Source organism: Ctenocephalides felis, unplaced genomic scaffold (assembly GCF_003426905.1).
Source record: "Ctenocephalides felis isolate EL2017-DRISC unplaced genomic scaffold, ASM342690v1 CF-g0.4_SCAFFOLD_01492, whole genome shotgun sequence".
NCBI lineage: Eukaryota > Metazoa > Arthropoda > Insecta > Siphonaptera > Pulicidae > Ctenocephalides > Ctenocephalides felis.
In genome coordinates, this window is record NW_020537646.1 from 3,323,770 (window position 1) to 3,338,483 (window position 14,714).

Consider the following 14,714-nt stretch of genomic DNA (forward strand, 5'->3'; position numbering starts at 1 on the left):
ATTATTTCATGCTTATTTTCTGGTGCATAATTTTAGCATCTTACAACATTCAACCATGCCAAAATAACAAAATAAATTATTTACTTCATTATTTATCCTGTTTATTTCACAAAAATAGAATTCCATATTATTCTAGTTATTAATATTGGTTAAACGTCCAGAAAACAGTACTGTAACAATTTTAGAGCGCGCTCGCTTTTTGGATTGTTCTGGTTTTTGTGCAGATTTTGTGTAGAGGGCGAAATAGAAGGGATGATTTGCTTCAAATACTCGATCAGGCATAAAAGAGTCCAATTCTATGAGCACTCCTAAAGAAAATTGAAAATAATAGATAATTTGAAAATAATGACAATAAACAGTTTTGTTAAAAAGAAACAGGCTCATCAAAAACAGGTGTATTTAATTAAACCAGAAAAAAACATGAAAATTTGCTAAAAATGAATCTAAATTTTAACTTATTGGGGAAATTTCGAACGATGCACAGCCCATTCTTCACCAGCTAATTCCTATGAGGACGAACATTCAGAGAACACATTTACCCAAAATTTATTAAATTACCAAAATATTATAGCATAAACATTTCCAGATTGAAATATGTACTAGATACCATATAATGACATCACTTACTAGTTAAACCAGCACAATAAACTATTTCAAAAATGAGGAAATAATGCGTTTCTAAAATAAATTTTAAAAACAGAAAGAATTGAATTTGAACAAACTACTGTGTGGAAAATGACTCTATATAAAATACTATCTAGAAAATCGTAGAAGATAAAAATAATTAATCACTACACAAAACAAGTGCTCAAATTAAAAATTAGGTGCTTGCCAATGATTTTCTAGACATCCTTAATGTATAAAAATCCAAGATATACCTACGGTTGAAGATGTATATGATTTATTATATTATATCAAATCAATTGCTTCCATATAACGATTACTATGTGAATTGTAAGATATTCGAAATCACAATCTACTTCTCACTAAGTGCGGCAAAGAATTCACAAAGTGCTCTTTACAAGTAATTCTACTTTTTCCTTAAGAAAGTGGATTCTAAGAGCACTCTTCAACACTCTCTTGACCTACCACTAAAATGTACATATATTGTTATTGGCCATTAGCAAAATACCCCACGTGGCTTTTTATTGCTCGATGTACTCGGGTGAAAGAACGCGACCAGAAAATAGTGGGCAAGTTGGCGTTTGGAGGATGTAAATAAATGGTTGATTGACTTCAAATTCGACAGGAGGGAAGAACATCATTTTTGTCGCTATTCCTGGATAATAGATAAGTTAAATTAAAATATTTCTGCGACTTATTAAAGTCATTAGGACTAAACCAACATCAAGAAATAAAAATTTTCGGTGCACGTATTTGGCACTCGCATCCAGAGCAATGTAGATATTCCTAAAACAAAGTAATTTTAGTTTTTTGTTAATTGTTTGCTCTTTGCTGATATCTAAACAATCATAACTGATATGTTATATGAGATGTGACAATAAAACTTCTGTGGAACGATGTTGTTTTTAGAAGGCAACTGAACAGTAGGCCTATCTATGTTTGGCACATATTTGTTACTAGAATTTTTCTAACGCTGATGATATATTTTTAATATATTGCATCAAACTCTTCATTTATAAACACATTTGAGATCTAAATTTTTAAGTAAAAACCGATATCACTAATGCTTGATATCAGGCCTGTACGAGGTGGTTGTCAAACCAGGAATCTGGGTTTATAAGGCCAAAGATCCTTTCACGGCAAAGCCTACTAAATTGTTAAAATGTGCCTCAATTGATTGGTCAACAAATTGGTAACTCATTGATCAACAAATGGCTTTTTTGGACAAATTCACCTGAACGTTCGGGTATTCTAATAAAATAGTTTTGTAGTTCATTAACAATAAAATTATGATTGAACCTTTTAGCAATTTTGCAAAAAAGATTATAATAATAATATATTCACATTTTAGAAGATTAAACCCCATGTCAAAATTTAGTGTCCAGTTATAATACTGACAAAATTAACATTAATAATTTTTGTATAAAATTAAATAATTTAACAAAAAATGATGTATAATAATGATGTATAAATAAATGATGTATAAGTGCAGAGCATGCCAACGAAATGTTATTAAACATCTCAGCCCATTGACATAATTTAGTAAAAAACTGTTTTTGGCTTTACATTATATTATCAAATATGCATCAAGAAGCATTTTTACAACGTGCAATTTATCACAATTAATTATCAAAATTTGCCTTGTTACTCTTAAGGATTAACGTGTTGACCATGGAACATTGTCACTTTGGAAGATTTGTCGAAGATCACAAAATAGAAGGGATGGTCAGCATTAAAAGTCTCAGGTGGTAAAGGTAAGGATACGGCCATTATGAAACCTCCTGCAGAATATATCAATCCAAATTAGTAAATATTTTAACAAAGTTGGTTTATAATATATGTCTATTCCACTCATGATCCTAAAAGTCGTAAGCAATGTGTTAAAATTTATACAAGAAACACAAGATAGAAATATTTTCATGATGGTGAAACCCAAACCCAAATAAATTTTGTCAAAAATAAATTACCTATTCACTCTTGATTGTTTCTAAATTATGCCAAACCCATATACTAAACCGCAGTACCAATTTTTGCAAAAAATTTGTTATTCATTCCAGGCTGTATATGCAAAAAGCATTTCTACAACGTGCTTAGTAAATTGAATTTAGAACCTAAAACTGCATTTTATTCTCTATTTTAACAAGGCCTAATATATCGGTCGACCATAGATTAGAACAAATTCTGAACTCCTATGAATGATCATGAAATGGAAGGGATGTTCAACGTTAAATCTCTCAGGCAGGTATGGTACAAATAATGGAATTAGTGGTAGTCCTCCTGAATATACGAAATATAGTTTTCATTATTCATCGTGATATTGATTCTTGAACTTAAAATAGGTCACTGCATGTTTATTTTAAGACGTCTTTTGGGGATGGAATTATAAAATATTCAGCTTAAAGTTAAAAAGAGTAGAACTTGGCACACGATACAGAAGTGGTTGGCAAAGATATGGGTACTGGAATAAGACAAAGCTCGATAAGTAATTGCTTAAAAATTGATCAAAATCAAATACATAATATCCTCGAGTAATACATCTAAATTTTATTTAACGATTCAGAAACCGTTCCAAAATCTTTTCGACATACAATATGGAATACAAACGTCAGAATACATAAAAATCATTAACATTTCGATTGACATTCGTCGAAGCCGGTCCACAAAAATGACCCGTGAAGAGGATGTGATCATTTAGGGAATGGAACAACAGGAAATTGAATGGACGATCAACGACCAGGGTCTCAGGAGGCAGAGGCATGGACAAGGTCATCACTTTTATTCCTGGAGATGAAATAATCATATATTAAAATCATTCAATGCCAAAAATAATGGTCAGATAATACTAAAAATATTAGGAATTAAAAACATTGAAAAATATAATGTTTTAAAATTTCAATGTTACATTTTTTTAAGTATAAGTTATTTGAAACTTGAGAAGTGAAGTCTTTCAATTTTCAAATAAATTGTATCTAAAAAGTGTATAAATGTATATAAAAAAATTGTTTGTTTTTAAACAGTTTCTGAAGAAAGTTATATAATCACCGATTTGAGTACTTCCTCACAAATATTAAAAGAACCATCACCAACATAAACTTGAAAATATTATTATACGTTTTACTAAATATTACACACGATCAGAGTAGAATAAGAGCCTCATTCCACTATATAATGTTTAATGCATTTTCCATATCGATAGAATTATGTTACATTAAGATATATGGGAAGTACATCATAAATAAATTAAAATCGAAAGCAAATAATGTTGGAGTAGTAAAATAATTTGAATCTGAATAGATTCTGATCCGATAATAATAACTTTTTTAAATAACATAATGTTACTAATATAATTGTATGCTACATATATAAATGATACTAAATAAAAAAATTGGGTATTAGATAATCGTGCTTAGAAAAGTCGAGAGAACAATTGCGTTTTAAATTGTTAAAAAATTACAAAAACAATATAATAATACTTTTACCAATAATTAAGTTGATAGCATTAATTGTTATCCAATCCCAAGTAGGCAAAAAATGATTTAGAATATTATTACTTGGTTAATTGATAATTACGATTTATCTACTATTTATATTATTCATCACCTAAGTTCATCATTCGACAAAATGACCGGAAAATAGTAGAATAGGATTTTCCTGAGTACGTAAGATGAACATAAAAGGTCGGTCAGCTTCGAATAAAGTCGGTTCTTGGAAGGACGTTATTGAGAAAAATAATCCTGAGGAAAAGTTTTAAAGATGAAATAAAATTTCACGTAAAAGAACAATTTATAATTACTCAAAGAATAAACTGTAATATTTTACTTCTAAAAATACAATAAAGACAGGATCATCCAATCGACTGAAACTTTAAACATCATTAGTAAAATTTAATAACTATCATAATTCTCAATAATTTTTAGTATATCAAAATTTAATTGAAACTAACGAAGGCTATTCAAAATAGGAATCCGTAATAAAAGTTTTAATCAAATATAATTAAATTTAAAATTGTAATAAATAAAAAATTTCAATTTCCAATTTTAGTAGTTTAAAATATTTGTAGTAATTCATGAATTTGTAGAGAATAATAAAAGAGGCTCTACATTGGTGCCATCTAAATATCTTCTACAAATCGAAATGCTCTTGAATACTCTCTTCCACAGTTCGCAACCTTTTAGTAACAGTTTCTAACATAAAGATATGTTGCAAAATTTGTTTCGATTCGATTTTCAGAGATATCAACATCATACATATATATTGTATAATATACATATTATATATAAATATATATATATATATATATATAACAAATATACTGAAAATTTACAAATAATTTTGTTAGATCCCGAATGAATTATTTTTTTATTCCACTGCAATTATTTACTTTTCATTTGCATTTAACGATCCAATTGAACAATATACCTTTGAAATAATATTCTGGTATGAATTTGAGAATATATTTTTTATAGCAATAATTAGATATATGATAACATGCTTTGGAAACGATCCAGTGATAAATGTGAACCACTAGCAATTTCGATCAAAAACAAACAATCGTAATCCTGACATTTTAAAATTCAACAAATCTCACATTTCATTTTCAAATTGCCAATTATCTATTAGTCTTTGCCCGTAAGTAATTAGTTACCTTTTCATTTTTCATTTTCATAAGATTGGACGTTTCCATTGAACAAAACAGTATTACCAGTTTTTAAGATAAAGTAGAAAGGGTGATCTACGTTAAAATCAACTGGAGGAATACGGCTGCGCGGCCTAGACCTGGTTTTCACAATCATTCCTAAAAACATTTTTCTAATTATTGTAACTCTAACTAAAAACTCAATAAACGTCTTACGCTGGTAATAAAATATTTAAAACGCGGTATTAGAAGAATAGCAAACTGCCCTTACACGATCAGGCCATTTCACAAAGTGAATTCGAATGGTCAATTAAAAGAGTATTTTTGATTTCTTTTTATATCTTTTAAAGGAATTTGATATTAGTGCTAGATGATACCAGGTTACCCATAAATACGGATTAAATGCAGGACAATTTAGTTGGGCTCAGATTTGTGTCCTCTACATCACTGAGAATACTTATAGTATAGTATCTTTGTATTATTTTAGCCTAGACCTTTTTACCAATCCAAAAACCAATCTGATGTTGATGAATTTAGAAATATACCTTTGTTTTCACGTCAATAACCAGACGCGACTATCTCGTACTTTAACATGCAACATAAACCATTAAAAATCAAATTAAAGAATTATTAAATTTTGAGCTTCAAACCAATTTTTTTAATTTTTCAAATCGACTGTATTTATTTACCTTTCGTTTAAGAAAATTAGCTTTTCATAGCGATCTAACACGCCCATCAAACACAAGTGTGTTCGAAGCTTTTAAGATAAAGTGGAAAGGATGATCAACTTTGAAAACCTTTGGAGGAGGACGTACAATATACGAGACCAGTACTGGCAGCAATACTTCTAAAAAGAAGATGAATTCAAAATGCAAGTAACTTTCTGACATGTATCAATTCTGGAAAAAATTATCTCTAATGCCGGTAATTAAATGTAAGCCTATATAATATCACATCCTCGCATTTCACAACATGCCTAAGCATTAAAAACGATTTGAGACGAATGTACATCACATATCGGTTAGTTTAATTATAAATTTCCAAAGCTATATTAATTTTTAGCCCACAATTACTTAATTATATACCTTCTCATTAAATGCTTCTTATGGGGATTGAACGCGCCCATTGAACAAAAGAGTATTCCATCTATTTAAAGTATAGTAGAATGGATGGTCTACATTTAATACGACTCTAGGACGAACAACGCGTATCCTGGATGAGCCAGTCATAAACATTCCTAAAACATTATTTTAATTATTATGATTCACAAATTCAACAAATGTCCTATCATGATGCCAATCCTATTGTAGAAGTAAAAAAAATATGTACTTTATCTCGGTCCAGACACGCATAGTGATTCCACTGAACACAACTTTCGAAAGAGCTATAGAAACAATTTCTCTGATTAAAATCATATTATTAGTTTCTAGGTGTCAATTTTCATCAAGAAATGAGATCAGGTTGTTCGCACGTAAAGATTCTGTCCAGCATAATTTAATTAAAAGGATCATAACCGTATTCTCTATATCAATGATTAACTATAGTATAGTGCCCATGTATAATTTCAGTTTAAATTTTTTGACTAGCCCAAAATGCATTCTGCTAGAGATGAATTTTGAAAAACCGTAATATTTTCCCGTCAATAATGAGATGCCAAATTTTGATGTTTGAACATGCAAGAAAACGTTAAAAATTTCGTATGATAGAAATTTTGAACTCCGTTATTTGTGTGAATCTTTAACTTGTTTAATACATCCCCAGTTGATTTATGTGTTTAAATCGGCTATAAAATTTACCTTTTATTTACGAAAATCACTTCATTATCATTTATGGAAGTCGAACCCTCCCATCAAACAAAACAGTATCCGAAGTCTTTAAGACAAAGTGGAAAGGATGATCTACTTTAAAAATGGTTGGAGGAGGTGGTACGATATACGACATAAATGCAACCATAATTACACCTAGAAAAATATTTATAATTATTACTCTGAGTTTAAATTTGCAAAAAACATCTTCAAAGAACAGCACATGTATTTCTGCAAAAAATTATCATCAGGATTTATTAAAAGATCTCCAATTTGATCCATGTCATTCGTGCGGTACCCAAAATTCAAGGTGTTAAGCAACACGGTATTAATTTATGTACATGAAATAGGTATGAAATAGAGTTTTTCACAGTGAAAACGTTTTTAAATCAAATGTCAAGTCAATATTCGTAGACTAAGCAAACATTGGAATATTTAAGTTATAGTAAATATCAAAAATACGAGAAAAATTCTAATAGTCTTCGACCAAAAACGCTAATTCAGTCAGCCATTCAATATCCTCACTCATTCAACAATTTTAATGAAGCAAATGAAAACTAGTTCTATAACAAGCACGAAATAAATTTATTTAAATACAAATTGCCTAATATTTGGGGCAATAATAATAAATAAAATTGCATTAAATTAAAACACACTAAGTGACAAATAAAAAGTTAAATCTAAAGTTGAATGGATTATTGCACGAATCGTCCTTTGAAAAGAGGTAGATTATGTTGAGATCGATCTATTAGCAAATAATGGAACGGATGATCAGCCGTGAAAAGTACAGGATCTGCAGGAAAACTCAGTGAAAAAGCGACTGCTAACACAGCTGAAATAAGAAACACAAAATTGGTTGTTTAATACGATTAGGATGATATTTGCTAATCTCTTGAAAATAAGGAAAATGACATAAGTATTTATGAAAAATGAAACAAAGGTTATGGGTTTATAAGCCACTAGAATAGCAAGCATAGACGTGTCAGCATCAATTAGAAATTTCGATATTTTTATTGGAACCTCTATGCCATCTCTAATTTAAAAAACCAAACTAAAAACTTTTTTAACACAAACAACCTTTCTAGGACCTTAAGGAAATACCATTCCTGGCTTCTTAAACATACAAAATGCTCCATACAAAAATTTTACGAACAAATAAAATTGATCGTATTAGAAAAATTAATTTAATGCGAAAATTTTATGCATGTGATAGTTCACATTAATTCGATAAATATTAGTGCATAGGGCTACTATGTACAGAAATATTTTAAATTACACCCTTAGTTGTTAAAACACATTTAGAGAGACAACATACCAAGTAGTAACAGAGTTTAATTAATAGTATCTTGTAAGAAGCAAGATCTAAAATAATTAGTCATTAAAATTCTAATATAATATCCCCATATTAAACAAGTTCATAAATAAAAACATATATAACAAATACTAATTGCGAAAAACATCGAGGTAGTCAGCAAATGAAGAAGGATAAATGTCTTTCAAGGTGTAAATTTTAACTATTTCACATGAAAATTTTGAAAGAATTTTTTTGTAGTTTGAAGAAAAATGTTGTGGAAGCTATCGTATACTATAATAAAATTATAGTTTTATCCCACTAAGCACTACAACAAAAAGCCATATAAAAGCACATAACGGATAGAACAAATAACACGATTATCCCTGTTTTTAAATTTTTACATATTTTCCAGTGAAAATTGGTAAATTCTTGCGTTTTACAATAAACTTAAAGGGATGATTTGCGTTGAAAAACATCGTTTGTATTCGCGGTCCTCGAAGTGATCTGAACTTCATTTGGACGCCTGAAAATAGTCTACATTTAGTACATGAATTTTGAGAAGAGATTGAAATAGCATATTTAGGCAAAACCATAAAAAAAATAGTCAAAATTAGCAAATACGGAAAAAACATGAGTGTTATACACTTGCTAATGTGCTTTGCTTCTCGATATACACAATGATTTTTATGAAAAAAAAACAGAATTTACCTCAAAAAGTAAGAATTTTCATTATTGAATAACTTACATATCTGTACTATTAAATTTTGCAATAAACAAAATTTAGTTACATCAGCGTTGAGATAATTTATTAAATTAATTTGCCATATGCAAATTTGATTTCAATCATTGAATTTCATCAAACTTTATGCAAGAACGAAAGTCACAAAATCTAGTTTTACATATTAATTTCTAATGTTGATTTGTACATATGCAATAGTTTAAAAATTGTAGTGCTACTTATAAAAATCTTTCTTCGTCAAACCTCACGTATTAAAAAAGGCTAGTTAAGTACCTAAAAAGATAATTTTCTGCCTTTATCACTGAATCTGAAACTACAAATGATTAAAACTCGATTTAGCAAGCCAATTATATTTATATTTTCATATAACATATACTAGGAGTTATAGAAACGACCTCTAATTGAAATCGTTTTCCCTGCCGTTATCATGAGGTAGAAAGCATGGTCAGAATTGAAATTTTTGGGTCTATCAATGCCATTAGACACTGAAATACCTAGAAATATATTTGGTAAGTTGAAAATTGATAAAGTTGTATCACAAGCATGCAAGATATTATACAAAAATCAACTTTGACAAAATCAATTTTAAGCTATTTGGCAAAACATGTGTCAACATATCTAAGAATAACTTTATGCAAGCCTGTTATATTGAGTAAACTCAAAAGTAATTGGACATATAGGACTTTCATATAAAATTCTAAATTTTCACATTTCTATCAATTTTAAAAATGATTAGCAAATCTTCAAAGCATTAGTTGTTTCAAATCACGCCTATTTACCTTCATTCTAAGAAGAAATTTAAAGGGATTTAACACATCCACTGAACAAAACAGTATCCCAAGTCATCAATGAGTAATAAAATGGGTGATCAATATTAAAAACTACTGGAGAAAGATCCATCATTGGCATACAGCAACCAAGCATGACAATGCCTAAAAATGTTTGTTATTATTATAATTCATAAAAACAATAATTCAAATTCGTAGTATCAATCGGAATTTTACTCCTGTTCTAGATACACCGCTAGGCTTGGAAATTGTCTACTATTAGAAATCTAGTATTTGATCGAGTCATCAAATAACTTTCAGAGATTCATAATTTCAGATTTCATGTCGACACGTATAACATTCACAATGTTATGCAGAATAAATTATACAAAACTACGTTTTTTCATATGTAAATATTCTTTTGGAAATCGAGGCTATTTAGAAGCATATGTCTTTGATGAAAATACATAGTTGGAGAAAGACAACGCATCAGACAAACGTTTCGAGTTAAAGCTTAAAATATTATTAGTAAAATCAATTTTAAAAGCTTTAAATGTTTGCAATCGATGACATCTATTTACCTTTTGTTCAGTAAAGGTGCAATTTATAGGAATTTAACACATCCGCTGAACAAAGCAACTTTTCCAGTAATTATAGCAAAATAGAATTGGTGATCAACCTTAAAAAAGATCGGACGAGGGATTATGCCGTATCGAGGACAAGTAGTCATCGAACGCATACCTGAAACATGTTTATGGTTTACTATTTAAAACTTGCCAAATATTTTATTCCAATGCCAGAATTTTTTTATATATGCGAAGAGTTCGATTAAATTGCTAAATCATCTTCAAATGCCTGTTTCCTTCACAGAAACTTAGTAAATACATATGCATGTATTTATATATATATATATATATATATATATATATATATATATATATATATATATATATATATTTATATATATCTTCACACGCAAAAAATGAGTATTATTAAAAAAAAATGTGATGCCGATGAATTTAGAAAAAGTGAATTTTTTCTTCCAATGACCTCCAAGCTTATTCCATTACATGCAGCATTGAAAAATTTTGATGAAGAGCTTGGCAGACCGTAAGAAATTCCGAATCATATAAATATTTATAATCGTAACGCATTTCATGTATTTCAATTTTTTAAATAATTTTGTTAGGCGAACATGCAGCTCCAAAAGTGATCCGATGAAGAAATATATTCACCACAATTTCGAATTATAGAAATAATCGTAGTTCTGACATTTCATATTTCTACAAATCTCATTTGTTATTAACGTCCAAAGCTCCAATAATTTTTAGCCCACAGTTATAATTTACCTTCTCAATAAACGCCTTTTATTTGGGAGATATAACTCGCCCATTGAACAAAAGAGTATCCCAAGTATTTAAAGTATAGTAGAATGGGTGATCTACGGTAAAAGCAACTGGAGGACGATTGTCGACATACAGAGATGAGCCAAAACTAACGATTCCTAGAAAGATGGTTTAAATTATTACAATTTACAAACTCAAAGAATTCTGCCCAAAGACAATTTCTTAAGCTGATTTAAACTCTAACTTGGTCCAGGAATGTTTAGTGTTGCCATTTCACATAGTATTGGAATGTGCTATCAGAAGAATGTTGTAATTTATATCCTGTAGAGAATTTTTTTATCAGTACTGCATGATACCAAAAGTTGGTAGACACAGGACAATTTAGTTACAAAGCATAGATCCAACCTAGCAGCTATAGTATAGTATCCATATATTATTTTAGTTTAGATACTTTGATCAACCCAAAAACCTTCTGATGTTGATGAATTTGGAAAAATACATCTGTTTCGCCAGATAATGAGATGCCAGATTCACATGCAACATTAAAAGTTAAATACTTTAAATTCTAGAAACGTTATACTTCTATAATTGTGTAAATTTGTGAAATGATTATTAGTCCTCCAACAAATTTAAAATTGAATTTCAAGTCTAATATTATTAGTTACCTTTTATTTTTTTAAAATCGCACTTTATAGAGATTGAACGCGTCCATCAAACAAAATAGTGTCCGAAGTTTTTAATGTAAAGTGGAAAGGATGATAAACTTTGAAAATCTTTGGAGGACGTGGTATAATAAATGAGGCAGGTACAGCCATAAGTACACCTAGAAATACGTATAAATTAATTTGCTAAAGTTAAAGACTGTATGCCTGGAACGGAATATTACATCTCACAAGCAAAAGATTTCTACAATCAAACACCTGATTTGTTAACAACAAATTTCTTCTATAGAATTAGGAAAACATTTTATAATAAACTCATCCAGTAGTCAAATAAATGAATTCAAAGCCAATTATGAATCTATGGTTTCCTTACCACCATACCTACAATCCGTCCTTCACCATTCATAATTTTGTTCGAAAACCCCCAAATCCAAAATATGCAACTAAATTCAAAGTTTCTACATTTTATTCACCTTTTCTTACACTATCCATTTCATAGAGTTTGAACTCGCCCATTAAAAATTACAGTATCACCTGTCTTCAAAACAATATTGAATGGATGATCGACTTTAAAAACGGTTGGATCATCCAGGGAAACCTCCAGTTCATAGGTAACCATAAAGGTAGCTACAAAAATAGTAGTCAATAAGATCTATAGAAGTATTATTATGAACCCTAAAGCAATTTCGGTGTGTTAACATAACACTATCTTATACTTATTATAAAAAACAGAAGTACTAATCTTATAAATTTGCCATAAAAAACGATTATGTCCAGTGTTATGAAAAAATAACACTTTTCAAGGTATATATACTGAGACACACAACAGACACAATGAAATTTCTTCAATCACAAATTGCAAAAAAAATTTTTAATAATGATTTGCATACGATTGATCCTGTTGCATGCATGATTAGAAGTGTGGAATTCCGCAAACGTAGATGATGCATTCAAGTTAAAATTTTTACTATTCACCTTTTTTCAAAAATATCCATTTCATGGTGATTGAACGCGTCCATTAAATAAAATAACATCATTTGTTTTTAATACAACATGGAATGGATGATCGACGTTAAAAACAGTTGGAGCTACCCGAGACATAATTAGAGAATATCCAACCATCACGACAGCTACAAAAAATGTAATATATAAAAATATAAAAAAATGGTCCAACTTTTCTGTTGATATAAGTCGATTTATATCTAGTTTTATACGATTAGTTTATTTGAATCTACTACGTTACAACAAAATAGTTTTCAATACAAAAAACATTAATCCTAAATCAGTTCGAAATTGTAAAAAATAAAATTTCTGTATAACTCCACAAAATTACTATAAAAATATTACAATTACGTTTAGTATGCTTTAAAATATTTGAAGTATTCTTATACATTAAAAACCTTTAATATAAAAATTTATTTTATATTAAATCCTATGAGTACTGAAACCTCCATTAGTATCTAATGATTATCATATATATTAAAAAATATCAGTAGATTAAATGTAAGGTCTCTTAATACGTCCGTGAAATAATATTGTAGAAGTGATCCCCAAAGCAAAATAAAAAGGGCGATTGACCCTAAATCTGATAGGTTTCATAGGTAGAGGCCTCGCACATCCAAAACCGAAAGACAAGGCTAGAATTTAAAAAAAAATATTTGCCATTAACTAAGAATTACATAAAATACTTAAAGTACTAAAATAATTATTTCAGTTGCCTAAGATTGTTTATCCAGAGAAACGTTTTTTTGAAATAATACATCGTCATAAACAATCAAATCTCGGAAAAGAGAATAAATACCTGATAAATACTGAGAAATTGCATCATAAAGAAGAGCAGTGTTAAACCAAGTGAACCATGCATAACCACCAGTGACATTCAATAGCAAGAAAGCTTTTTTCATCTTCAAAAATATTTTAAAAAAATACTAACAAATTTAAATGATACATCATTTTAAGGCCAACGTGCTCGACCAGAGAACAGAGGCGTCGTTCGCCTGTGCATCACAGTGAAATGGAAAGGACTATCGGCATAAAATAATTTCGGTACTTGGTAAAAACCTACTGGAGCTGACAAAAGAACAAAACTAACACCTGTAATAAAAAAAAACAGTTCGGAATATAAATATCTAATTATTATTTGTCAAAACAAGTCCGCGCATATAATTACTTGAAGTTATAAAATAAATTCAGATCTAGGAAAAGAGAACAGTGAAGTCGTTGGTACATGAATCAATCCAATAAATACTGAAATTGTTTCACAAAGAAGAGTTATTTTGAACAAAGTGAATCATGCAAAACCACCATTGACATTCAATAGCAAGAAAGCTTTCTTCATCTTCAAAATATATTAAAAAAATACTAACAAATCTGAATTGAGCATCAAAGTTATGGCCAACATACGCGACCAGAAAACAGAGGCGCCGCTCGCCTTTGCATCACAGCAAAATAAAAGGGACTATCAGCATAAAATAATTTTGGTGTATCGTGAAATCTTGGAGCTGACAAAAAGACAAAATTAACACCTGTAACAAAAAAAATCAGCTTGAAATATGGTCAAACTATTTGTTTCAAAAAGAAGAGGATTGTGGTAGAGAGATCTCTTAAAAATGATAATAAGATATCTAAAGAGCTAATAAATGAAGAACCGCGTCTGATTTTTTGTTTTCAGCTTGGAAAGGATTGAGAGGATTGTGAATGATAGTTGGAAAACGGATATCAGAAATTTGAAAAAATAAAATCTGGTACATAAACGTAGCCAAATCCAGTTGCCGTTATTGTGCCTAAAAAAGTGATTCTTAATATCGAATTTCATGCTATAAAATTAGAAACTCACAATGA

At 29.4% G+C, this 14,714-nt stretch overlaps 1 protein-coding gene across 15 annotated transcripts in view; it reads right to left on the bottom strand.

The window, feature by feature from the left end:
* Positions 1–14,714, bottom strand: part of LOC113369829 (antichymotrypsin-2-like) — a 51,899-nt gene that overhangs the window by 17,917 nt on the left and 19,268 nt on the right. The window contains exons 7-8 of one of the 15 annotated variants that reach the window (XM_026610424.1): positions 9,878–10,030; positions 7,826–7,897 (exon numbers count right to left, since the gene is read on the bottom strand). The exons of 5 other annotated variants lie outside the window; for them this stretch is intronic. In XM_026610424.1, the coding sequence (XP_026466209.1) occupies positions 9,897–10,030 (134 nt within the window). In that variant the 3' untranslated portion in view covers positions 7,826–7,897; positions 9,878–9,896. Of the gene's footprint in view, positions 1–79; positions 309–2,177; positions 2,406–7,745; positions 7,898–9,296; positions 9,593–9,877; positions 10,031–11,981; positions 12,501–13,355; positions 13,511–14,203; positions 14,399–14,714 lie in introns of those variants that run through there. 9 more of the 15 variants (XM_026610423.1, XM_026610428.1, XM_026610426.1 and 6 more) reach the window with 9 other exon arrangements.